This window comes from Pleurodeles waltl, chromosome 3_1 (assembly GCF_031143425.1).
Source record: "Pleurodeles waltl isolate 20211129_DDA chromosome 3_1, aPleWal1.hap1.20221129, whole genome shotgun sequence".
Classification (NCBI taxonomy): Eukaryota; Metazoa; Chordata; class Amphibia; order Caudata; family Salamandridae; genus Pleurodeles; species Pleurodeles waltl.
The window spans coordinates 1,000,576,104-1,000,603,857 of record NC_090440.1 but is presented as its reverse complement, the minus strand read 5'-3'; the positions used below and the strand labels follow the sequence as shown (position 1 = coordinate 1,000,603,857).

Here is a 27,754-nt window from a genome sequence, read left to right as displayed (position 1 = left end):
AGTGCAATTTTCACAGTTCCTGGGGGAGGTAAGTTTTTGTTAATTTTACCAGGTAAGTAAGACACTTACAGGGTTCAGTTCTTGGTCCAAGGTAGCCCACCGTTGGGGGTTCAGAGCAACCCCAAAGTCACCACACCAGCAGCTCAGGGCCGGTCAGGTGCAGAGTTCAAAGTGGTGCCCAAAACACATAGGCTAGAATGGAGAGAAGGGGGTGCCCCGGTTCCGGTCTGCTTGCAGGTAAGTACCCGCGTCTTCGGAGGGCAGACCAGGGGGGTTTTGTAGGGCACCGGGGGGGACACAAGCCCACACAGAAATTTCACCCTCAGCGGCGCGGGGGCGGCCGGGTGCAGTGTAGAAACAAGCGTCGGGTTCGCAATGTTAGTCTATGAGAGATCTCGGGATCTCTTCAGCGCTGCAGGCAGGCAATGGGGGGTTCCTCGGGGAAACCTCCACTTGGGCAAGGGAGAGGGACTCCTGGGGGTCACTTCTCCAGTGAAAGTTCGGTCCTTCAGGTCCTGGGGGCTGCGGGTGCAGGGTCTCTCCCAGGCGTCGGGACTTAGGATTCAAAGAGTCGCGGTCAGGGGAAGCCTCGGGATTCCCTCTGCAGGCGGCGCTGTGGGGGCTCAGGGGGGACAGGTTTTGGTACTCACAGTATCAGAGTAGTCCTGGGGTCCCTCCTGAGGTGTTGGATCTCCACCAGCCGAGTCGGGGTCGCCAGGTGCAGTGTTGCAAGTCTCACGCTTCTTGCGGGGAGCTTGCAGGGTTCTTTCAAGGCTGCTGGAAACAAAGTTGCAGCCTTTCTTGGAGCAGGTCCGCTGTCCTCGGGAGTTTCTTGTCTTTTCGAAGCAGGGGCAGTCCTCAGAGGATGTCGAGGTCGCTGGTCCCTTTGGAAGGCGTCGCTGGAGCAGGATCTTTGGAAGGCAGGAGACAGGCCGGTGAGTTTCTGGAGCCAAGGCAGTAGTCGTCTTCTGGTCTTCCTCTGCAGGGGTTTTCAGCTAGGCAGTCCTTCTTCTTGTAGTTGCAGGAATCTAATTTTCTAGGGTTCAGGGTAGCCCTTAAATACTAAATTTAAGGGCGTGTTTAGGTCTGGGGGGATAGTAGCCAATGGCTACTAGCCCTGAGGGTGGGTACACCCTCTTTGTGCCTCCTCCCAAGGGGAGGGGGTCACAATCCTAACCCTATTGGGGGAATCCTCCATCTGCAAGATGGAGGATTTCTAAAAGTCAGAGTCACCTCAGCTCAGGACACCTTAGGGGCTGTCCTGACTGGTCAGTGACTCCTCCTTGTTGCTTTCTTTGTTCCCTCCAGCCTTGCCGACAAAAGTGGGGGCCGTGGCCGGAGGGGGCGGGCAACTCCACTAAGCTGGAGTGCCCTGCTGGGCTGTGACAAAGGGGTGAGCCTTTGAGGCTCACCGCCAGGTGTCACAGCTCCTGCCTGGGGGAGGTGTTAGCATCTCCACCCAGTGCAGGCTTTGTTACTGGCCTCAGAGTGACAAAGGCACTCTCCCCATGGGGCCAGCAACATGTCTCTGGTGTGGCAGGCTGCTGGAACTAGTCAGCCTACACAGACAGTCGGTTAAGTTTCAGGGGGCACCTCTAAGGTGCCCTCTGGGGTGTATTTTGCAATAAAATGTACACTGGCATCAGTGTGCATTTATTGTGCTGAGAAGTTTGATACCAAACTTCCCAGTTTTCAGTGTAGCCATTATGGTGCTGTGGAGTTCGTGTTTGACAGACTCCCAGACCATATACTCTTATGGCTACCCTGCACTTACAATGTCTAAGGTTTTGCTTAGACACTGTAGGGGCACAGTGCTCATGCACTGGTACCCTCACCTATGGTATAGTGCACCCTGCCTTAGGGCTGTAAGGCCTGCTAGAGGGGTGTCTTACCTATACTGCATAGGCAGTGAGAGGCTGGCATGGCACCCTGAGGGGAGTGCCATGTCGACTTACTCGTTTTGTCCTCACTAGCACACACAAGCTGGCAAGCAGTGTGTCTGTGCTGAGTGAGAGGTCTCCAGGGTGGCATAAGACATGCTGCAGCCCTTAGAGACCTTCCTTGGCATCAGGGCCCTTGGTACTAGAAGTACCAGTTACAAGGGACTTATCTGGATGCCAGGGTCTGCCAATTGTGGATACAAAAGTACAGGTTAGGGAAAGAACACTGGTGCTGGGGCCTGGTTAGCAGGCCTCAGCACACTTTCAATTGTAAACATAGCATCAGCAAAGGCAAAAAGTCAGGGGGCAACCATGCCAAGGAGGCATTTCCTTACACAACCCCCCCCCAAACGAAAGAGGATGACACTAACCTTTCCCAAGAGAGTCTTCATTTTCTAAGTGGAAGAACCTGGAAAGGCCATCTGCATTGGCATGGGCAGTCCCAGGTCTGTGTTCCACTATAAAGTCCATTCCCTGTAGGGAGATGGACCACCTCAACAGTTTAGGATTTTCACCTTTCATTTGCATCAGCCATTTGAGAGGTCTGTGGTCAGTTTGAACTAGGAAGTGAGTCCCAAAGAGGTATGGTCTCAGCTTCTTCAGGGACCAAACCACAGCAAAGGCCTCCCTCTCAATGGCACTCCAACGCTGCTCCCTGGGGAGTAACCTCCTGCTAATGAAAGCAACAGGCTGGTCAAGGCCATCATCATTTGTTTGGGACAAAACTGCCCCTATCCCATGTTCAGAGGCATCTGTCTGCACAATGAACTGCTTAGAATAATCTGGAGCTTTTAGAACTGGTGCTGAGCACATTGCTTGTTTCAGGGTGTCAAAGGCCTGTTGGCATTCCACAGTCCAGTTCACTTTCTTGGGCATTTTCTTGGAGGTGAGTTCAGTGAGGGCTGTCACAATGGATCCATATCCCTTCACAAACCTCCTGTAATACCCAGTCAAGCCAAGGAATGCCCTGACTTGAGTCTGGGTTTTTGGAGCTACCCAGTCCAGAATAGCCTGGATCTTGGGTTGGAGTGGCTGAACTTGGCCTCCACCTACAAGGTGTCCCAAGTAAACCACAGTTCCCTGCCCTATCTGGCATTTGGATGCCTTGATAGAGAGGCATGCAGATTGCAGAGCCTTCAAAACCTTCTTCAGGTGGACCAGGTGATCCTGCCAGGTGGAGCTAAAGACAGCAATATCATCAAGATAAGCTGTGCTAAAGGACTCCAAGCCAGCAAGGACTTGATTCACCAACCTTTGGAAGGTGGCAGGGGCATTCTTTAAACCAAAGGGCATAACAGTAAACTGATAATGCCCATCAGGTGTGGAGAATGCTGTTTTCTCTTTTGCTCCAGGTGCCATTTTTATTTGCCAGTACCCTGCTGTCAAGTCAAAGGTACTTAAGAATTTGGCAGCACCTAATTTATCTATGAGCTCATCAGCTCTTGGAATTGGATGAGCATCTGTCTTGGTGACAGAATTGAGCCCTCTGTAGTCCACACAAAACCTCATCTCTTTCTTTCCATCTTTGGTGTGAGGTTTGGGGACTAAGACCACTGGGCTAGCCCAGGGGCTGTCAGAGCGCTCAATTACTCCCAATTCCAGCATCTTGTGGACTTCCACCTTGATGCTTTCCTTAACATGGTCAGATTGTCTAAAGATTTTGTTCTTGACAGGCATGCTGTCTCCTGTGTCCACATCATGGGTACACAGGTGTGTCTGACCAGGGGTTAAGGAGAAGAGTTCAGGAAACTGTTGTAGGACTCTCCTACAATCCGCTTGCTGTTGGCCAGAGAGGGTGTCTGAGTAGATCACTCCATCTACTGTGCCATCTTTTGGGTCTGATGACAGAAGATCAGGGAGAGGTTCACTCTCTGCCTCCTGATCCTCATCTGTTACCATCAACAGATTCACATCAGCCCTGTCATGGAAGAGCTTAAGGCGGTTCACATGGATCACCCTCTTGGGGCTCCTGCTTGTGCCCAGGTCCACCAGGTAGGTGACCTGACTCTTCCTTTCTAGTACTGGGTAAGGGCCACTCCATTTGTCCTGGAGTGCCCTGGGAGCCACAGGCTCCAGAACCCAGACTTTCTGCCCTGGTTGGAACTCAACCAGTGCAGCCTTTTGGTCATACCAAAACTTCTGGAGCTGTTGGCTGGCCTCAAGGTTTTTGGTTGCCTTTTCCATGTACTCTGCCATTCTAGAGCGAAGGCCAAGTACATAGTCCACTATGTCTTGTTTAGGCTCATGGAGAGGTCTCTCCCAGCCTTCTTTAACAAGAGCAAGTGGTCCCCTTACAGGATGACCAAACAGAAGTTCAAAGGGTGAGAATCCTACTCCCTTCTGTGGCACCTCTCTGTAAGCGAAAAGCAGACATGGCAAGAGGACATCCCATCTCCTTTTGAGTTTTTCTGGGAGCCCCATGATCATGCCCTTTAATGTCTTGTTGAATCTCTCAACTAAGCCATTAGTTTGTGGATGGTAAGGTGTAGTGAATTTATAAGTCACTCCACACTCATTCCACATGTGTTTCAGGTATGCTGACATGAAGTTGGTACCTCTGTCAGACACCACCTCCTTAGGGAAACCCACTCTGGTAAAGATACCAATGAGGGCCTTGGCTACTGCAGGGGCAGTAGTCGACCTAAGGGGAATAGCTTCAGGATACCTGGTAGCATGATCCACTACTACCAGGATATACATATTTCCTGAGGCTGTGGGAGGTTCCAGTGGACCAACTATGTCCACACCCACTCTTTCAAAGGGGACCCCCACCACTGGAAGTGGAATGAGGGGGGCCTTTGGGTGCCCACCTGTCTTACCACTGGCTTGACAGGTGGGGCAGGAGAGGCAAAACTCCTTAACCATGTTGGACATATTGGGCCAGTAGAAGTGGTTGACTAACCTCTCCCACGTCTTGGTTTGTCCCAAATGTCCAGCAAGGGGAATGTCATGGGCCAATGTTAGGATGAACTCTCTGAACAGCTGAGGCACTACCACTCTCCTAGTGGCACCAGGTTTGGGGTCTCTGGCCTCAGTGTACAGGAGTCCATCTTCCCAATAGACCCTATGTGTTCCATTTTTCTTGCCCTTGGACTCTTCAGCAGCTTGCTGCCTAAGGCCTTCAAGAGAGGGACAGGTTTCTTGTCCCTTACACAGCTCCTCCCTTGAGGGTCCCCCTGGGCCCAAGAGCTCAATCTGATAAGGTTCAAGCTCCAAAGGCTCAGTTCCCTCAGAGGGCAGAACTTCTTCCTGAGAAGAGAGGTTCCCTTTCTTTTGCTGTGTTGCAGTTGGTTTCCCAACTGACTTTCCTGTTCTCTTGGTAGGCTGGGCCATTCTTCCAGACTCCAGCTCTACTTGTTCACCCTGTGCCTTGCACTGTGCTCTTGTTTTCACACACACCAGTTCAGGGATACCCAGCATTGCTGCATGGGTTTTTAGCTCTACCTCAGCCCATGCTGAGGACTCCAGGTCATTTCCAAGCAGACAGTCCACTGGGATATTTGAGGAGACCACCACCTGTTTCAGGCCATTGACCCCTCCCCATTCTAAAGTAACCATTGCCATGGGATGTACTTTTCTCTGATTGTCAGCGTTGGTGACTGTGTAAGTTTTTCCAGTCAGGTATTGGCCAGGGGAAACCAGTTTCTCTGTCACCATGGTGACACTGGCACCTGTATCCCTCAGGCCCTCTATTCTAGTCCCATTAATTAAGAGTTGCTGTCTGTATTTTTGCATGTTAGGCGGCCAGACAGCTAGTGTGGCTAAATCCACCCCACCCTCAGAAACTAGAGTAGCTTCAGTGTGGACCCTGATTTGCTCTGGGCACACTGTTGATCCCACTTGGAGACTAGCCATACCAGTGTTACCTGGATGGGAGTTTGGAGTGGAACCTTTCTTGGGACAGGCCTTGTCTCCAGTTTGGTGTCCATGCTGTTTACAGCTATGACACCAGGCCTTTTTGGGATCAAAGTTTTTACCCTTGTACCCATTGTTTTGTGAAGAGGCTCTGGGCCCACCCTCCTGTGCAAGTTTTTGGGGGCCTGTAGAAGACTCTTTACTATTTTTAGTTTTGGTTGTCTCATCACCCTTCCCCTGGGGAGTCTTTGTGACCCCTTTCTTTTGGTCACCCCCTGTTGAAGTCTTGGACACCCTTGTCTTGACCCAATGGTCCGCCTTCTTTCCCAATTCTTGGGGAGAAATTGGTCCTAGGTCTACCAGATGCTGATGCAGTTTATCATTGAAACAATTACTTAACAGGTGTTCTTTCACAAATAAATTGTACAGCCCATCATAATTACTTACACCACTGCCTTGAATCCAACCATCTAGTGTTTTCACTGAGTAGTCTACAAAGTCAACCCAGGTCTGGCTCGAGGATTTTTGAGCCCCCCTGAATCTAATCCTATACTCCTCAGTGGAGAATCCAAAGCCCTCAATCAGGGTACCCTTCATGAGGTCATAAGATTCTGCATCTTGTCCAGAGAGTGTGAGGAGTCTATCCCTACACTTTCCTGTGAACATTTCCCAAAGGAGAGCACCCCAGTGAGATCTGTTCACTTTTCTGGTTACACAAGCCCTCTCAAAAGCTGTGAACCATTTGGTGATGTCATCACCATCTTCATATTTAGTTACAATCCCTTTAGGGATTTTCAACATGTCAGGAGAATCTCTGACCCTATTTATGTTGCTGCCACCATTGATGGGTCCTAGGCCCATCTCTTGTCTTTCCCTCTCTATGGCTAGGATCTGTATTTCCAAAGCCAATCTTTTGGCCATCCTGGCTAACTGGATGTCCTCTTCACTGGGGTTATCCTCAGTGATTTCAGAGGTGTTGGTCTCTCCTGTGAGGGAACCAGCATCTCTGACTATTATTTTTGGAGTCAGGGTTTGAGGGACCCTGTTCTCCCTAGATAGGACTGGTAGGGGGGAATTGTCCTCCAAGTCACTATCCTCTTCCTCTGAGTTGCCACCCTCAGAGGGGTTGGCCTTTTCAAACTCTGCCAAAAGCTCCTGGAGCTGTATTTTGGTAGGTTTGGGGCCCATTGTTATTTTCTTTATTTTACAGAGTGACCTTAGCTCCCTCATCTTAAGATGGAGGTAAGGTGTGGTGTCGAGTTCCACCACAGTCACATCTGTGCTAGACATTTTGCTTCTAAAAGTTGGAATACTTTTTAAGAATCTACAACTGGTTCTAGAATCTAATTCAAACTTTTACAAACTTTTAAACTCTAAAAGAAATGCTAAACAGGATCTAACACAAGGCCCTAGCAGGTCTTTTAAGAATTTAGAAAACTTTTCAAATTGCAAAAATCAATTTCTAATGACAATTTTGGAATTTGTCGTGTGATCAGGTATTGGCTGAGTAGTCCAGCAAATGCAAAGTCTTGTACCCCACCGCTGATCCACCAATGTAGGAAGTTGGCTCTGTATGTGCTATTTCAAAGTAAGGAATAGCATGCACAGAGTCCAAGGGTTCCCCTTAGAGGTAAAATAGTGGTAAAAATAGATAATACTAATGCTCTATTTTGTGGTAGTGTGGTCGAGCAGTAGGCTTATCCAAGGAGTAGTGTTAAGCATTTGTTGTACATACACATAGACAATAAATGAGGTACACACACTCAGAGACAAATCCAGCCAATAGGTTTTTGTATAGAAAAATATATTTTCTTAGTTTATTTTAAGAACCACAGGTTCAAATTCTACATGTAATATCTCATTCGAAAGGTATTGCAGGTAAGTACTTTAGGAACTTTAAATCATAAAAATTGCATGTATACTTTTCAAGTTATTGACAAATAGCTGTTTTAAAAGTGGACACAGTGCAATTTTCACAGTTCCTGGGGGAGGTAAGTTTTTGTTAATTTTACCAGGTAAGTAAGACACTTACAGGGTTCAGTTCTTGGTCCAAGGTAGCCCACCGTTGGGGGTTCAGAGCAACCCCAAAGTCACCACACCAGCAGCTCAGGGCCGGTCAGGTGCAGAGTTCAAAGTGGTGCCCAAAACACATAGGCTAGAATGGAGAGAAGGGGGTGCCCCGGTTCCGGTCTGCTTGCAGGTAAGTACCCGCGTCTTCGGAGGGCAGACCAGGGGGGTTTTGTAGGGCACCGGGGGGGGGACACAAGCCCACACAGAAATTTCACCCTCAGCGGCGCGGGGGCGGCCGGGTGCAGTGTAGAAACAAGCGTCGGGTTCGCAATGTTAGTCTATGAGAGATCTCGGGATCTCTTCAGCGCTGCAGGCAGGCAAGGGGGGGGTTCCTCGGGGAAACCTCCACTTGGGCAAGGGAGAGGGACTCCTGGGGGTCACTTCTCCAGTGAAAGTTCGGTCCTTCAGGTCCTGGGGGCTGCGGGTGCAGGGTCTCTCCCAGGCGTCGGGACTTAGGATTCAAAGAGTCGCGGTCAGGGGAAGCCTCGGGATTCCCTCTGGAGGCGGCGCTGTGGGGGCTCAGGGGGGACAGGTTTTGGTACTCACAGTATCAGAGTAGTCCTGGGGTCCCTCCTGAGGTGTTGGATCTCCACCAGCCGAGTCGGGGTCGCCGGGTGCAGTGTTGCAAGTCTCACGCTTCTTGCGGGGAGCTTGCAGGGTTCTTTCAAGGCTGCTGGAAACAAAGTTGCAGCCTTTCTTGGAGCAGGTCCGCTGTCCTCGGGAGTTTGTCTTTTCGAAGCAGGGGCAGTCCTCAGAGGATGTCGAGGTCGCTGGTCCCTTTGGAAGGCGTCGCTGGAGCAGGATCTTTGGAAGGCAGGAGACAGGCCGGTGAGTTTCTGGAGCCAAGGCAGTAGTCGTCTTCTGGTCTTCCTCTGCAGGGGTTTTCAGCTAGGCAGTCCTTCTTCTTGTAGTTGCAGGAATCTAATTTTCTAGGGTTCAGGGTAGCCCTTAAATACTAAATTTAAGGGCGTGTTTAGGTCTGGGGGGTTAGTAGCCAATGGCTACTAGCCCTGAGGGTGGGTACACCCTCTTTGTGCCTCCTCCCAAGGGGAGGGGGTCACAATCCTAACCCTATTGGGGGAATCCTCCATCTGCAAGATGGAGGATTTCTAAAAGTCAGAGTCACCTCAGCTCAGGACACCTTAGGGGCTGTCCTGACTGGTCAGTGACTCCTCCTTGTTGCTTTCTTTGTTCCCTCCAGCCTTGCCGCCAAAAGTGGGGGCCGTGGCCGGAGGGGGCGGGCAACTCCACTAAGCTGGAGTGCCCTGCTGGGCTGTGACAAAGGGGTGAGCCTTTGAGGCTCACCGCCAGGTGTCACAGCTCCTGCCTGGGGGAGGTGTTAGCATCTCCACCCAGTGCAGGCTTTGTTACTGGCCTCAGAGTGACAAAGGCACTCTCCCCATGGGGCCAGCAACATGTCTCTGGTGTGGCAGGCTGCTGGAACTAGTCAGCCTACACAGACAGTCGGTTAAGTTTCAGGGGGCACCTCTAAGGTGCCCTCTGGGGTGTATTTTGCAATAAAATGTACACTGGCATCAGTGTGCATTTATTGTGCTGAGAAGTTTGATACCAAACTTCCCAGTTTTCAGTGTAGCCACTATGGTGCTGTGGAGTTCGTGTTTGACAGACTCCCAGACCATATACTCTTATGGCTACCCTGCACTTACAATGTCTAAGGTTTTGCTTAGACACTGTAGGGGCACAGTGCTCATGCACTGGTACCCTCACCTATGGTATAGTGCACCCTGCCTTAGGGCTGTAAGGCCTGCTAGAGGGGTGTCTTACCTATACTGCATAGGCAGTGAGAGGCTGGCATGGCACCCTGAGGGGAGTGCCATGTCGACTTACTCGTTTTGTCCTCACTAGCACACACAAGCTGGCAAGCAGTGTGTCTGTGCTGAGTGAGAGGTCTCCAGGGTGGCATAAGACATGCTGCAGCCCTTAGAGACCTTCCTTGGCATCAGGGCCCTTGGTACTAGAAGTACCAGTTACAAGGGACTTATCTGGATGCCAGGGTCTGCCAATTGTGGATACAAAAGTACAGGTTAGGGAAAGAACACTGGTGCTGGGGCCTGGTTAGCAGGCCTCAGCACACTTTCAATTGTAAACATAGCATCAGCAAAGGCAAAAAGTCAGGGGGCAACCATGCCAAGGAGGCATTTCCTTACACACCAGCTTAGGATTGTATTGAGCAGAGAACTCTGAGCAAGAGGAACAAACATCCAAAACAGACGGCAGAGGAAAAAATCCAACAAAGGACTCTATGCCCATGCGCACTATCACAGAGAGGAGTCAGCACTTGATCCGGTGACTCGAAAATATTCTTCGAAGAAAAACAAGTTGTACCACGCCGACCAAACACGAGATGGCAACTTTATGCACAGCAGGTGTGTCTACAGTCAAACATGCCATGGGACACTTTTTTTTTTTTTTTTTTTAAATCAAAAACACACCACAAGTAAAAACAGTAACATTTATAAGAAGTTTTGAAAAATCCAATATATATAAAACTTGATGCACGTAAAACTAGTAGCAAGAGAAGGAAAATGTCACTTACCCAGTGTACATCTGTTCGTGGCATGTAGTGCCACAGATTCACATGCTATACATTATTCTGCCATCTGGTGTTCGGCTCAGAGTGTTACAAGTTGTTCTTCTTCGAAGAAGATCGAGTGACTCCTCCTCTCGGTGATACTGTGCTTGGCATCGACTCCATTGTTTGACTGTTTTCCCGCAAAAGGGTGTAGAAAGGAGTGATAGAGTTTAACAATATAAATGTTCTATAAAATTAGTAAGTAAAAAAATAGATGTCCATGCAAATGTAAATGTATCTACATATATACAAATAATAAAACTGCAACCACTACAGGCTTCCAGGGAGGAGGGAGGATGCATGTGAATCTGTAGCACCACATGCCACAAACAGATGTACACTGGGTAAGTGACATTTTCCATTCAATGGCATGTTTAGCTGTAGATACACATGCTATGCATAAACTACAAAGACGTTACTCTCCCCAAAAATTGTGGTGGCTAGCCTGTAGGAGTTGAAGTTGTTTGAAATAACGTTCTTAAGACAGGATGGCCTGTTGCTTTGAAAATACATTACACAATGTTTTGTAGATGTACGAGTAGACCATGTGGCAGCTTTACATATGTCTGCCATTGGTATGTTTCTTAAGAATGCCATAGACGCACCTTTGTTTCTAGTGGAATGTGCTCTAGGTGTGGTGAAAAGTTGTCTTTTTGCCTTAATGTAACATGTTTGTATGCATTTAACAATCCATCTTGCTAATCCTTGCTTAGAGATAGGAATGCCTTTATGTGGTTGTTGAAAAGCAATGAAAAGTTGTTTTGTTTTCCTAAACTCTTTAGTTCTATCTATATAGTACATAAGAGCTCTTTTGAGGCCAAGAGTATGAAGGGCTCTTTCTGCAACGGAGTCTGGCTGTGGAAAGAAGACTGGCAATTCCACTGTTTGGTACGTGTACAACTTTATGTTTGTGCAATTGGAAAAAAGGTTCAAGAGTGAATGCTTGTATTTCACTAACTTCGCAATTAAGTAATAGCTACTAGGAAAGCGACATTCCATGTCAAAAATTGAATCTCACAAGAATGCGCAGGTTCAAAAGGTGGGCCCATACGTCTGGTGAGTACGATATTTAGATTCCAAGTAGGAACATGTGGCATTCTAGGTGGAATAATACGTTTTAATCCTTCCTTGAAAGCTTTTATAACTGGAACTCTGAACAGAGAGGTGTGCTGAATAGTCTGCAAAATGCTGATATTGCAGTAAGATGGATTTTAATGGATGAGAAAGCTAGATTTGATTTCTGCAAATGAACTAGATAGCATACAATATCTTGTATTGACGCTGTAAGTGGATCAGTATTTTTGGATAGACAGTAGTAAACAATTCTTTTCCATTTGTTAGCATAACATTGTCTAGTGGTAGGTTTATGTGCCTGCTTGAGCACTTCCATGCATTCTAATGGACGTTTTAGGTATCCAAACTCTGATTCAGGAGCCAAATCGCTAAGTTGAGAGCACTGGGGTTTGGATGCCTGATTTGATCTTTGTTCTGTGTTAACAAATCCAGTATGTTTGGAAGTTTGGCGTGAGGTACTACTGACAGGTCTAGGAGTGTGGTGTGCCAATGTTGTTGTGTCCACGTTGGGGCTATGGGTATCATGGTGAGAGCTGTCTGACGTAGTTTGTGGACCAGAAAAGGAAGGAAATGGGGGGGGGGTTTATAAGCAAATATCCATGACCAACTGATCCATAGAGCATTGCCCTTGGATAGGGGATGTGGGTGTCTGGATGCAAAGTTTTGGCATTTTGTGTTTTCGCTTGGTGCAAATAAGTCTATTTCTGGTGTTCCCCACTTTTGAAAGTACTTTTGAAGTACCTGAAAGTGAATCTCCCATTCGTGTGTGTTGGTGGATCCTGCTTAGGAGATCTGCTAGCTGATTGTGTATTCCTGGAATGTATTCTGCCAATAGATGAACGCGATTGTGAATTGCCCGTTTCCATATTGTTTGGGCTAACAGGGACAGTTGAGGTGAATGTGTCAGGCCTTGTTTCTTCAGGTAATACATTGTTGTCATATTGTCTGTTTTCATCAGAACATTCTTGTATTTGAGAGGGGGTTGAAATGCTTTTAAGGCAAGGAACACAGCTAATAATTCTAAATGGTTTATGTGAAAATGTCTTTATTTGGAATCCCATTCCCCTTGAATGGGAAGCCTTTTGAGAAGAGCTCCCCAACCTATCATTGATGCATCTGTTATTGTGATCTGAGGAACAGGGTATTGAAATGACCATCCCTTCATTAAGTTGCTGAGATTCCACCATTGAAGGGACGTTTGCATTTGGCGGTCAACCAACACTAGATCTAGCAAAGGACCTTGTGCCTGAGACCATTGTTGTGAGAGGCATTGTTGTAAAGGCCTCATATTGAGTCTTGCATGCAGTACTATTGCTATGCAAGATGCCATCATTCCTAGAAGTCTCATGACAAATTACAGTGTATTGTTGATTTTGCTGTATTTGTGGTATGCGATTTTGGAATGTATCCTTTGTGTATTTGTATATGCTAGGGCTTTTTGCATATTTATAATAGCACCTAAGTAAGGTTGTACTTGTGCTGGTTGAAGGTGAGATGTCTGGTAATTGAGAGTGAACCCTAGTGTATGTAGGGTCTCTATTACATACTGGAGTTTGTTGTTGGCATAGTTTTAAAATTGCCTGATTTTATTAGCCAATCGTCTAGATATGGAAAGACATGAATGTGTTGCCTTCTTAGGTAGGCTGCCACTACTGCTAGACCTTTTGTGAACACTCTTGGAGCTGTTATGCTGAATGGCAGAACTTTGAACTGATGTTTTCCTGCTATGACAAACCGGAGTTATTTTCTGTGAGCTGGATGGATGGGTATATGGAAATATGCATCTTTGAGGTCTAAAGCAGTCATGTTATCTTGTTTTTGTAGTAGTGGAATGACGCCCTGCAGAGTTACCATGTGGATGTATAGATTCAGAGATCTAAGATGGGCCGGAGTGCCATCCTTTTTGGGGATAAGTAAGTATAGTGAGTATACTCCTGTTCCTTGTTGAGAATGTGGGACCAATTCTATTGCTTGTTTTAGAAGTAGCGATTGTACCTCTTGTTGTAATAGAACGTTGTGTTCTGGGGACAATCTGTGGTAATGTGGGGGAATGTTTGGAGGGGTAGAAATCAATTCTAGGCAATAGCCATTTAGGATAATTGACAAGACACAATGGTCTGTGGTGATGTTTTGCCAATGAGAATGAAATTGTAAACTTCCCCCCACAGGAGATGTGTGGGGTTGAGGGATGGTAAATAAGTCACTGTTTGGATGGTGTAGTGGCTTGCTTAGAGGTTTGGAACCTGCCTCGTTCTAAAATATTGGCCTCTGTCAGACCCTCTAAATCCCCCCCTCTCTGATATTGTTGCTGCTGCTGTCCCTGCTTTACCTGGGAGGTAGAGGCTTCAGAGGATTGTGGTTTGAATCCTCCCCTAAATTGTTGTCTGCAAAAGGAGCCTCTATACGGTGTTGTGTATAATCCTCCCATTGCTTTGGCAGTGCCTGAGTTTTTCCTCAGTTTTTCCATGGTCGTAGCGACATCAGGACCAAACAAATGTTTTTTGTCAAAAAGCATGTTATGTACTGCCTGTTGAATTTCTGGTTTAAAAACCAGAAGTACGTAGCCATGCATGATTTTTTATAGTAATGGCAGTATTGACACTTCTGGCTGCTGTGTTCACAGCATCAAGGGCAGCTCTTATCTGGTTATTGCTTATGGCCTGGCCCTCGTCTACAATCTAATGTGCCCATTTCTGATGTTCCTTTGGGAGGTACTGTAGGAGTTCTTGCATCTCATACCAGTGGGCTCTATCGTATCTGGCTAGAAATGCTTGCAAATTTGAAATTCACCATTGATTGGCCGCCTGTGTGGCCACTCATGCCAGCGGCATCAAATTTCCTTATCAGGGGGAACGAGCATCGCCCTAAGGATTTGCTATTAGCCCTCTTTCTAGCTGCGCTCACTATCACTGAATCTGGAGGAACTTGGTGTGTGATGTAATCCGGGACTGTAGGAGCAGGTTTGCATTTGTCGTCAATACGTGGAGTAAATTACTCAAGCTTTGACTGGCTTACTAAAAATTTGGTATGCATGTTTGACCATTCCAGGTATCATAGGAGGCACTGATATCTAGAGTGGGTGGAGGATAGAGTGTTAAACAGGAAATCCTCTTCTAGCGGGTTCAGTGTGCATAAAGCACCCCATGGTAAAGCAGCTGCCCTGGAAACAAACTGGGTGTATGCAGAAGTGTCCTCTGGTGGAGAAGGCTTGGAGGGGTATAATCCGGGTCATTATCCGGAATAGGATCTGGGTCGTATAGATCGCAAGGATCCACTGTATCCCCATGCGAGTACTGTGAAAGTGTTGGTGAAGGCAACGGTGGTGGGCTAGTGGTTGGAGGTGAAAAGGAAAGCTTTGGTGAATGAGGAGGAGACGTAGAGGCAGGTACTGGCTTCTCCTTCTGCTTATACATTTTTGCTGGTGGTTGAGCAGTGTCTAAATTGTTCCTGAAAAGCGAGCTTTCTTTTGGTTTTCCGAGGAGGTACAGTAACCATTCTGAAAGTCTTTGTGGATGTGGATTCTGGATTATCTTTCATCCATAACCTCCAAGATAGGCTGAATCTCAGTGCCCTCATCAGAAGGTCTAAGATTCCTGCAGTGATTTCGAACTCGGTTTGAGATGGCTTCAAAGTCCTTGCTCTTCTGTGTAAGAAGATTTTTTAAATTCTGAAGATTGAAGCTTTTTCTGTCCCAAAAATGGAGTTGGTTGTTTTGGCTTCGAAGCAGTGTCGCAAGGCTTCGACTCTGAGGAGTGAAGACACTTGGAGTCTGAAGCAGAAATCTTTACAGATTTATTCGACTCCGATGTCGACGGAGGAGTGGCCTTTTTCGGCACTGAACCCGAAGGTCGTGCGCCGATAGTCTTCTTTCGGGTCGAACCATGACCCTCTGGCAGTGATGTACCAAAGACCTTCAATGTTTTTTTTTTAAAGATATGGGTGTAGGGGCAGACGTACTCCTGTGATGTCCAGCAGTGATAGGCCTATCGTCTTTTGATTCTTGTTCGGAGTTGGTGTCTTGGATGGAGACTGCTGTCTGCGCCTGTTCTTCCATGACATCGAGATGTTCTGTATTTTGACGCCATCCTCTAGCCTTCTGGCTCTCTGATCACATAGGATCTTCTTGCTTCGAAACGATTGACAGGCCTCACAATCTTCTTTATGATCGGGAGAAAGACGCAGGTTACAAAACCAGGTGTTGGTCTCGGTAGGGAAACTTTGCATAGCACCGAGGGCACAATCGAAATGGAGTCCAATCCATCAGGCTCCCACGCGGTAGGCCAGAGCATGCCAGAATAGGGCACATGCGCCCAGAAGAGCAAAATCTAGATTCCAACTGTAGTATCGGTTCGAGGCTAGATGGCAACGCGATCGAAACAATACAGACGATTAAAGGAGTTTTCTACAGTTTCCGATTTGAAATATTGGAGCGAGAGGAAACACGTCCGAACCAGACAGTGAAAAGAAAAACAATCTAACAATGGAGTCTATGCCCATGTGCAGTATATCACAGAGGAGGAGTCACTCGATCCCGCAACTCCGAAAATACTTCTTTGAAGAAAAACAACTTGTAACACTCCGAGCCGAACACCAGATGGTGGAATAATGCATAGCATGGGTATCTGCAGCTACACACGCCATTGAACATATACATATTAAAAAACATGACAATCATGGCACAATATAAATGCTATACTGCCAGAGATGTTACCACAGCTTCAAATTTGGGGATAAGATGTTCCCTCTCATCATGGTCTGCAAAGCAGACTGGAGACTGTCAGTAGCTACCCAAATTAACTTACAATACAAGTCAAACAGAACAACCAGAGCTGCTATAATTGGGTTACTGCATTGGACCTTATGTACCAACTTGTGTATACTTTGGCAACAGCACAAATTCAGTAGTTTCTGCATGCAACAGGCTGAGAGCCTTGTTACAATGTCTGGGCCTCAGTTACCTACAACCTGGAATGATCTGTCACTTCCTCTGGCTCTCATAACCAGGGCAAAAGAAGAAAAAGTGGGAGTTAGCGCCTTTGAGGCAAACTGGGCATGAGGTACTATAATCTATAGCACCCTTCCATTTTTTGTTTTATGTGACTTTCAAGGGGAGGTGTGCTGTAACAAAATTTGATATAAAACCGTTTGGCTAAAGAGACCAAAATAATCTAGAAAGTCCTCAAACCTGCTACAATATTGATGTCCATAAAATCTGAGGTGATGCAGTCTAAATTAGGTATTTTAAATGATTGTGCTCCCAATAGGCTTCCTTCAGTTTGCTCTGGCTATGGGAAATGGTTCAGGTTCTGTGCTACAATGCTCATCAAAACCCAAAGCTGCGAGAGTCCGTTACACTTGCTACCCACCTAATTTTCCTGCCCTTATGCAGGTCTAAAATCTCCCTAAAGGCACACGGCACTTTCCTAGGGCTGGGGTGTTCATCAATCTCCACCAATACAGGACTGGATATAATTTAGCCTTGTCCGTAATTGAATTCATGCCCATGTCCCACATTAAAAGCAGTCTGGGGGTGCTCTGGGGTAGCTTAACTAAAGATCTTAAAAATATGTGTATGGCCAGTGCCAAAGGCGTAATCCCAGCAGAACCCCACAGGTCAGCTCCATATAGGGCGCTTGCTACTGCCTTAGTCTCAAATCTTGAACACCACAGATATCAGTCTTGTACATGAGTTGAACAGTTTGGTCACACTGAATGCATTCCTAATTTGGAAAACAAGACATGACGGTGGTCAATTTAATACCTAAATAATCCATCCTCGTCCAGTTCCTGTTCTGATGTGTGCCCCAGGTGTTGTTTGGCAGCAGTGTCCTTCCTCCATATGACATGAACCTGTGGTAGATTTTAGGGCTTCTGGGGACAGGTCATACAGGCCCTGCGAAACAGGGCCTGCGAAAAGGGACTCTGGTGTCAGAGGAGACTTCGTCAACCACTGCTTATGGGGAGTACTGGGATGAGACACAGGTTTGCAATTCTGGGCTTGGTGTTGGCTAAGCGACGTGTCCACTGGACCCAGCTCAGGGCACTGGCATCTCAGAGGTGTATGTTAGATTTGCACAAGAGCATGATGGCAGAGATGAAAATGCTGAAAAGGATTTGGACTTCTCGACTGCTCTCCAACAAGAACATGTTGGACAAGCTGCTAGAAACAGACACCGTGGACGGTTTCCTGGGACCAGAACCGGGGGCACCTCTGGTGGAGGATTTAGAGAGCTCTGCGATGGAGTAAAATAGTAGATGAGTGAAGGTAACTATATCTCATGTGTTGGTGCCCACTGCTTGTTTTTTTTGGGGGGGGGGGGGGAATGGGAGTGGTTTTCAATTGCTACCGCCTCCATGTTCCTGCTCTGCTCTGGCAGCCCCCCGGGTGGTGGTGGTGTTAGGAGGGGTTTGCGTGGGGATTTGACACGCGCCACTATAAATTTAGTTGTCTGTTGCTCAAACAGACTGACCGGTGGGAAGAAGGCCTGAACTAATACCATTGCCTTGGTCGGATGTACTAACTATGTGTGTATTGTATTGTCCCTTTTTTCCCCCAATAAAAACATGTTAAAAAAAAAAAAAAAAAAAAAAAAAACACTTCTTGGAAGAAATTCTTCCTGTGAATGTTTTCTTTATCCACACTGCTTCACAAGAGTTGAGTGCAACTGCTCCTTTCTTGGCCTCAACTTAAATTCCAGACAAGAGCCAAAAAGGTCAAACTGAGAAAAACAAATTCTGTCTGGATTACTTGTCACACAAGCGCTTTAAAGAAGTTTACTAACCCTTTCACTATGGTGTGCCCTGTATAGTTCACGTACATCAAAGTCCTCCAAGTCGAGCCGAAGCTTCTCTTTACAGAGCTCACAAGTAGTTACAGCTTCCAACCTCGATCCTGGTAAGAACAAAAACAGCTTGTTCAGTACACATGTAAAAAAGATAGTTTAAAATGTACACCTTTATACCAATAACTCAGGCTTGCTCCTTCTGTTTAACTGGAGTAAGTTTAACAGATGACAATCTCATTAGAAATTCAGGTATTCAAACACTGAAGCTGCTAGGGCCAGGTTGCACAAATTGTGGATCTGTAAACTCTTCCAAAGAAGGGTTCAAACTATCAGATAAAGTAAAAAGGCATCAATGAGGTGTGTGTGGTGGTTAAAGTGACAATGGCTGAATAGATATATAAACATGGCAACATTTAGATACAGTAAGCTGAACACAAGGGGCCATATATGCTGAAAATGAATCCAAAATGAAGTTTTTTTAATCTGTAGGGGTACAAATTCAATTTGTTTTCTTTTTTAGCAGAATGCCCCACTACCCTAAACACTTTAGGCAGGGCTGTAGGGTTGGGGCACAACCAGCTATGGGTTCTTACCTGACAAGTGCCCCAGCAAGTCTTTCTACATGATTGTCAACTGCTGCCTAAAACAACAATTGTAAGCAGAGCAACTCGAAGTATAGTTTTGTGGACACAGAAGTTCTAGACATTGCCACCACTTGGTTATTGCAAATGTAACACAAAGAATGTGGGCAAGGTAGCACAAAACCTCAGACACATGTAAAGCCAACAACAGAGTGAAACTGCAAGACTGAAGTAGAACGAAATAACTATAAAGTCAAATTATCATATCCTTACATTAAACACACATTGAAGCCACTCAAATTTTCCATAAACTGTTTTATTATACCTTCATTCTGCTGTTGCAAAAGGGAATGATAGTTACGAGTGCCCACTTATTTGTCTGTGGCTTACGTTTACTTGCCTTTTAACCATAATGGATAGAAAAATTGAAACGTTCCAAGGAATGCAGCACAACAAGCATCAGTATGTTGAAGAATGAATTTGAAATCTGCAATTATATCCATTTAATTGTCATGGATACATGGACCAAAAGGAAATCCTGAGGGTGTGTGGTCTCCACTCCATGAAGACTGTCATTGAGGCCGTGGCTTTACTTTTAGATCGCACATTTGTAAAGTAGTGTTAGTACGAAATGTGCACCAGAAATCCAATAAACCCCAATAGTTTGATCATTAAGCCTAAATTTGACTTTAAGACGCCAAACGTGTGCTCTGCAGCTGCCAAGTCCAGTTCAAGTGACAGCGAAAAACACTTACGTGAGGGGTACAATACACCCCCCCCTTGAGTAAAGCACCGGACAGAGTGCTTTCAGTGCCTAAATAGGGTGACAAAACCCTTCAGAACATTGCTAGCTCAAGATACTGTATGTAACAAATGTTTCCTTCAATAGCTTTATATTCTTGCTGAATACCAGATTGGAAACATTTCCTGAAACGGCTGCATAAACATCCAACAGCTCTGACATCAGACTTTCAATATTTCACAGAAGACCTTAAGAACAAGGAGAGTGGTGAAAATGGCCAGTACAAAAAGACACCAAACCATTAGTTTCTCAAATTATCCCAGAACGGCGTTAGCTTAGTATTGTGTGCAGGTAGTGTTGTGAAAAATGTGCAGACACCATAAAGGTCATGCATACCGATTTTATGTTTAAGGACATCCACCTACATTTTACACGTATTAGTTCAACACTGCATTAGCTACCTGACATATGTACCTTGGCTGGCTCCATATATGTGCATTCATTATTATTTTCAGTCAACACCTCGAGCATCAGGAGAGACCTCCAACTTTAGGTTCTTCATATGAACAGATAGAGATCTAGCATTTTTCAAAAACTACCATAACGTGGTTTAAGTAGTGTCGTTGGTTTATCTGTGATCTACTCTTAATATTTCATGTTCAGCCCTCGAGTGACAGCAAAATAGGTGAAGGATTGTAAGGAAAAAAAGATTAAAAAAACATCTGCAAATATTTGAGAGAAGTCTAGTAAGATACTACAGCCAAGGAACTTTGGTATATATGGACAAGGAGTGGATCAAAAGGAGCCTTGAAGATACCCAAAGAGGTAATGAAACTGAAAGTTACCAAGAGGTTCATTTATTTTGTCGAAAGGTATTTTTAACAATTTGATGCAGGGATTGCATATGTTGCCAAAGTGATAGCGGTTAGATTGAATATACGTGGGGAACGCAGTAGTTGGAGGGATTAGTGTGCAAAGCAGAGAGCTTGTTTAAAATTATGAATGTGGTGAAATGAAAGGGTGAATAAAGATATGTGGTGCCAGGTGAACAAAAGGGACATAGAAGGAGGCTGAATGATAGTGGAGGTAGGGATAAAGAAGCCAAAGTAGAGTAATGAATGAGTTCTCTACAGTTGAAATTCTAGTTCAGACGTTTAAAAAAAAAAAAAGTCTTTAATCACAGGAACTGGGTGAAATGTAAGATGGAGACCATGTGATAAATTGACAGTGGCGGTTGTGTGAGGTAGGTGAAATTTGTGACTCCAGGTTCTCAAATGGCTCATGACAGGTGGGATCCTAAGTTGGGGTGAATTCTTTAGATGGTAATAAGTTTGAGCTAACTAAAGAGACTGGCGCAGACCAGTAAGTTGTAGATGTATGGAAGAAAGGACCAGACAAGAAATGGTAATTGGGGTGGAGCCAAAGGAAGGCTTGGAACGCTCAAGCCCAGTTAAATGTGGTGGGTGGAAAGCATGACAGATCTGGCAATGGCTAGGGAAAAGTCAAGGAGGCTGCGTGTAGGCCACAAAAACTACTGTGGATAGTCAAGGGGGAGAAGAAATCTGTAAATGCTAGATAAAAGATGGGAAATCAGTGAGAATTTGCTGCGGCAGGAAGAGATCTTCACCCTGGGCTTCTTAATAGTGAAAGAAGGGGAAGATTAAGGTAAGAACCTGGAAATGGCAGGTTCATAGTAAAATGATCAGATAATGGGTGTACGTTCCTCAGGTTTCAAAGCAAGAAACTACTGCGTTTGCTTCAAGAGGCATATGCATTTCTGATAGTCTTTGCCTTCTGTTTTGGCTTGGGTCGACTGAGTGCTCTCCTACCATTTTACAGTGGGTGTTAAACATAACCCTTGTATCAGAATCAATGGGTCTTGTGCAATCCTGTTCCTCATCTGATTCCCAATATGATCAGACTTTTCAAATGCTGAATTGTTTAAGTAATCTTCAAAAACATGGGCAGGGACAATGCTCTCAAAGGATTCCACTTTATACACTGCTTTAGGGTAGGTATGCCAGTATTCTGCCTCTGCAGTATAAGTCTCCCCCATAAATACCTGCTGACACCAGCAGGTTTAATGAAAACGAAGTATTTGCATCAAAGGAATACCCCATATGCAGATATATAAAGTACAAGAGTGAGAATGGAAGTTCGGCACTGTGGTTCAAAGGACAGTGGACCTATTTTAATCAGAATTGAAGCTACAATAGTTCTAATTTCTATCAATCCCCAAAAGCCCTTGCAACAGGTTTCACAAATGGACAGAAAAATGTTACGCACAAGAATAAAATGTGACACTAACTGAACTGAACTGCCCTTAAATCACCACAAACAACAAATACAGTAGGTTTCTTGGATCACGTATTACATATGTGTTTTGAGGCTTATTGTCTGCAAATGCAAGCAAAACACAAGCAAAATGATACAAAATGGCTACAAAATAACACCCATGTAGCTTCAAAATAAACTAACCATCTCCTTTATGAATGAAGGTGAGGCTGGAAAAGCAGCAATTTCAACTTCCCATGTGCTGATGTACCAGTTTTGGTCAAAGAAACAAAGTGTATATTATCAACAACATGTTCCCCTACGTCCAAAGCCCTTTAAGTGAAATGTAATAAAAATTGTTCAAGCCTAAAATTATGCAAACACCACCTAGCTCCACAAACATATGAGAATAGAAGCTTAAATTATTAACCTCCACCATTGATTGTGCATCCAAACCTATAGGATCGCTAGTCAACAGCTTAGGACCACACAGAGAAACCTTCATGTGCTAGTACTACTGGTGCTCTAGTATTACCACCTTCGTTCGATATATTTTATGTCTATCCATTAGTGTCAAGCTTAGCACAGACATGCAGACTACTACAAGGATTCTTGCTTCTCTAACCTGTCACTTAGAGAGCTCAGTAGTATCCAGGCTAGGATAGGCTCCAACCAAAGGCATTAATTTGGATCCCTTGCAGTACATTCAATGTGAACATTAGAAGAACATACATTGGCAGACCCAATGTACAGGTTGCAAAGTTTCACAAATGACATCTCGAAAAGACAATTACAGGATGCCATAGTGATACAGAGTATATTTACCCAACATTGGGGAACACGAGCATTCTCTCCTTGTACTTTACTGATTTGCTCCTTGGTACCCTTTGAGAGCAATTAAGGGATCAGCTCTTGAAAAAGAATTTATCTGGACAATAAAAACTGTTTTTTGAGCACAAAGATGGTAGCGGTTTAAGGTATAAGTACATGGGTTTAACAGATGATAAAGCCAAATTGAAACCTACACTAACTGGTAAAAGTTAGAATTTGAAGTATTGGCAGTTGTCTATCCTTCTCTACAGAAGGACTCATTATATTTGAAGCTGTGGCATGAATTATGGAACGTGATCAGTTTAAAAAAAAAAAAAATACTTTATCACTTTCAGGTGACAAAACCTTGACAGATACAAGAGTGCTCGCATCATTGGATTTGCATAGTGCTTCACAGGTTTCCATCGCACAATAAGTTAATATTCATATATGGAGCAGGAAGGCGTTGAACATCCACAGGCATTCAAACATCTCTCTCAAATATCCAATATGCAAAAGTATTTATGGTATAATATTGCTTTTCCCTTGGTTTGCTTTCTTGACTGAGGAACATCCTGCATAAGTCTTTGGGCCTCAAAATGCAGATAAGCAGACAAATCTCTGAAATGGTCATTACAGAGGGTGAGGTCCTTGACCCAGTGCTAAACCTTTGGCCCCAGACCCATACACAATTTTAGTGCCAGCGCCATGAAAGCCCGTCTCAAATTTGGCCATCACATATCATCAGGACTTCTGGCAGAGTAACTTAACTCCAAGCCGGACAGTTTTGCTAGCTTGCAAGTTATGTCTGAACAATACTGTATAATAACTGGAGATTGGCAAGCTAGATGTATGAAGCCTGCATTAAAAGATTTATAATTTTTACATTTGGCAGGTATGTCTAGGCCCATGTTTAAGCAGAGTGAGTGTAATAGCACCTGTGTAAAAATATATAGTGGATTAGCTTCATTTAAAGATGCTTCCCTGGGCTGCGTACAGTGTAAGGAAATGCCTCCTTGGCATGGTTACCCCCTGACTTTTTGCCTTTGCTGATGCTATGTTTTGAATTGAAAGTGTGCTGAGGCCTGCTAACCAGGCCCCAGCACCAGTGTTCTTTCCCTAACCTGTACTTTTGATTCCACAATTGGCACACCCTGGCATCCAGATAAGTCCCTTGTAAGTGGTATCCCTGGTACCAAGGGCCCTGATGCCAAGGAAGGTCTCTAAGGGCTGCAGCATGTCTTATGCCACCCTGGAGACCCCTCACTCAGCACAGACACACTGCTTGCCAGCTTGTGTGTGCTGGTGAGAACAAAACGAGTAAGTCGACATGGCACTCCCCTCAGGGTGCCATGCCAGCCTCTCACTGCCTATGCAGGTATGGATAAGTCACCCCTCTAGTAGGCCTTACAGCCCTAAGGCAGGGTGCACTATACCATAGGTGAGGGCACCAGTGCATGAGCACTGTGCCCCTACAGTGTCTAAGCAATACCTTAGACATTGTAAGTGCAGGGTAGCCATAAGAGTATATGGACTGGGAGTCTGTTTTACATGAACTCCACAGCACCATAATGGCTACACTGAAAACTGGGAAGTTTGGTATCAAACTTCTCAGCACAATAAATGCACACTGATGCCAGTGTACATTTTATTGTAAAATACACCACAGAGGGCACCTTAGAGGTGCCCCCTGAAACCTTAACCGACTATCTGTGTAGGCTGACTGGTTCCAGCAGCCTGCCACAACCGAGACATGTTGCTGGCCCCATGGGGAGAGTGCCTTTGTCACTCTGAGGCCAGTAACAAAGCCTGCACTGGTTGGAGATGCTAACACCTCCCCCAGGCAGGAGCTGTAACACCTGGCGGTGAGCCTCAAAGGCTCACCCCATTGTCACAGCACCGCAGGACACTCCAGCTAGTGGAGTTGCCCGCCCCCTCCGGCCACGGCCCCCACTTTTGGCGGCAAGGCCGGAGAAAATAATGAGAAACACAAGGGAGTCGCTGGCCAGTCAGGACAGCCCCTAAGGTGTCCTGAGCTGAGGTGACTAACTTTTAGAAATCCTCCATCTTGCAGATGGAGGATTCCCCCAATAGGATTAGGGATGTGACCCCCTCCCCTTGGGAGGAGGCACAAAGAGGGTGTACCCACCCTCAGGGCTAGTAGCCATTGGCTACTAACCCCCCAGACCTAAACACGCCCTTAAATTTAGTATTTAAGGGCTTCCCTGAACCTAAGAATTTAGATTCCTGCAACTTACCTGAAGAAGAAGACTGCTGAGCTGAAAAACCCCTGCAGAGGAAGAACAGAAGACACCAACTGCTTTGGCCCCAGTCCTACCGGCCTGTCTCCTGCCTTCCAAAAGAAACCTGCTACAGCGACGCTTTCCAAGGGACCAGCGACCTCTGAATCCTCGGAGGACTGCCCTGCTTCAAGAAAGACTAGAAACTCCCGAGGACAGCGGCACTGCTCCAAAAGAACTGAAACTTTGTTTCAAGGAGCAGATTTAAAGACCCCTGCAACTCCCCGCAAGAAGCGTGAGACTTGCAACACTGCACGCGGCGACCCCGACTCGACTGGTGGAGAAACAATGCTTCAGGGAGGACCCTCCGGCGACTCTACGACTGAGTAACCAAAGCTGTCCCCCCTGAGCCCCCGCAGCAACGCCTGCAGAGGGAATCCCCAGGCTCCCCCTGACCGCGACTGCCTGAACTCCATTTTCCGACGGCTGGAAAAGACCCTGCACCCGCAGCCCCCAGCACCGAAAGGAACGGAACTCCTGTGCAGGAGTGACCCCCAGGAGGCCCTCTCCCTTGCCCAGGTGGTGGCTACCCCAAGGAGCCCCCCCCTTGCCTGCATCGCTGAAGAGACCCCTTGGTCTCCCATAGGAAACTATTGGAAACCCGACGCGTGTTTGCACACTGCACCCAGCCGCCCTGCGCTGCTGAGGGTGTACTTTCTGTGCTGACTTGTGTCCCCCCCCTGTGCCCTACAAAACCCCCCTGGTCTGCCCTCCGAAGACGCGGGTACTTACCTGCCGGCAGACTGGAACCGGGGCACCCCCTTCTCTCCATTGAAGCCTATGTGTTTTGGGCACCTCTTTGACCTTTGCACCTGACCGGCCCTGAGCTGCTAGTGTGATAACTTTGGGGTTGCTCTGAACCCCCAACAGTGGGCTACCTTGGACCAAAAACTGAAACCTGTAAGTGTCTTACTTACCTGTTAAAACTAACCATACTTTACCTCCCCCAGGAACTGTGAAAATTGCACTGTGTCCACTTTTAAAACAGCTTATTGTGTTTTATGTAAAAAGTATACATGCTAATGAAATGATTCAAAGTTCCTAAAGTACTTACCTGCAATACCTTTCAAATTAGATATTACATGTAAAATTTGAACCTGTGGTTCTTAAAATAAACTAAGAAAAGATATTTTTCTATAACAAAACCTATTGGCTGGATTTGTCTCTGAGTGTGTGTTCCTCATGTATTGCCTGTGTGTATGTACAACAAATGCTTAACACTACTCCTTTGATAAGCCTACTGCTCGACCACACTACCACAAAATAGAGCATTAGTATTATCTATTTTTGCCACTATCTTACCTCTAAGGGGAACCCTTGGACTTTGTGCATGCTATTCCTTACTTTGAAATAGCACATAGAGAGCCAACTTCCTACATTGGTGGATCAGCGGTGGGGTACAAGACTTTGCATTTGCTGGACTACTCAGCCAATACCTGATCACACAACAAATTCCAAAAATTGTCATTAGAAATTGATTTTTGCAATTTGAAATTTTTCTAAATTCTTAAAAGACCTGCTAGGGCCTTGTGTTAGATCCTGTTTAGCATTTCTTTTAGAGTTTAAAAGTTTTGTAAAAGTTTGAATTAGAACCTAGAACTAGTTTTAGATTCTTAAAAAGTATTCCAACTTTTAGAAGCATAATGTCTAGTGCAGAGATGAATGTGGTGGAACTCGACACCACACCTTACCTCCATCTTAAGATGAGGGAGCTAAGGTCACTCTGTAAAATAAAGAAAATAGTAATGGGCCCCAGACCTTCCAAACTACAGCTCCAGGAGCTGTTGGCAGAGTTTGAAAAGGCCAACCCCTCTGAGGATGGCAACTCAGAGGATGATGATAGTGACTTGGAGGGCGATTCCCCCCCACCAGTCCTATCTAGGGAGAACAGGGCCTCTCAAGCCCTGACTCCACAAATAATAGTCAGAGATGCTGGTTCCCTCACAGGAGAGACCAACCTCTCTGAAATCACTGAGGATAACTCAAGTGAAGAGGACATCCAGTTAGCCAGGATGGCCAAAAGATTGGCTTTGGAAAGACAGATCCTAACCATAGAAAGGGAAAGACAAGAGATGGGCCTAGGACCCATCAATGGTGGCAGCAACATAAATAGGGTCAGAGATTCTCCTGACATGTTGAAAATCCCTAAAGGGATTGTAACTAAATATGAAGATGGTGATGACATCACCAAATGGTTCACAGCTTTTGAGAGGGCTTGTGTAACCAGAAAAGTGAACAAATCCCACTGGGGTGCTCTCCTTTGGGAAATGTTCACAGGAAAGTGTAGGGATAGACTCCTCACACTCTCTGGAAAAGATGCAGAATCTTATGACCTCATGAAGGGTACCCTGATTGAGGGCTTTGGATTCTCCACTGAGGAGTATAGGATTAGATTCAGGGGGGCTCAAAAATCCTCGAGCCAGACCTGGGTTGACTTTGTAGACTACTCAGTAAAAACACTAGATGGTTGGATTCAAGGCAGTGGTGTAAGTAATTATGATGGGCTGTACAATTTATTTGTGAAAGAACACCTGTTAAGTAATTGTTTCAATGACAAACTGCATCAGCATCTAGTAGACCTAGGACCAATTTCTCCCCAAGAATTGGGAAAGAAGGCAGACCATTGGGTCAAGACTAGGGTGTCCAAAACTTCCACAGGGGGTGACCAAAAGAAAGGGGTCACAAATCCTCCCCAGGGGAAAGGTGGTGAGACAGCCAAAAACAAAAATA

General features: G+C 45.8%; 1 protein-coding gene across 3 annotated transcripts in view; it reads right to left on the bottom strand.

The window, feature by feature from the left end:
* MARCHF7 (membrane associated ring-CH-type finger 7) overlaps positions 1–27,754 on the bottom strand; it is a 255,444-nt gene that overhangs the window by 56,315 nt on the left and 171,375 nt on the right. For all 3 annotated transcript variants that reach the window (XR_011201473.1, XM_069224202.1, XM_069224201.1), the window contains one exon: positions 18,315–18,424. Coding sequence is in view for 2 of the 3 variants with exons in the window: in XM_069224202.1 (XP_069080303.1) it covers positions 18,315–18,424 (110 nt within the window). In the remaining variant the exon portion in view is untranslated. The remainder of the gene's footprint in view (positions 1–18,314; positions 18,425–27,754) is intronic.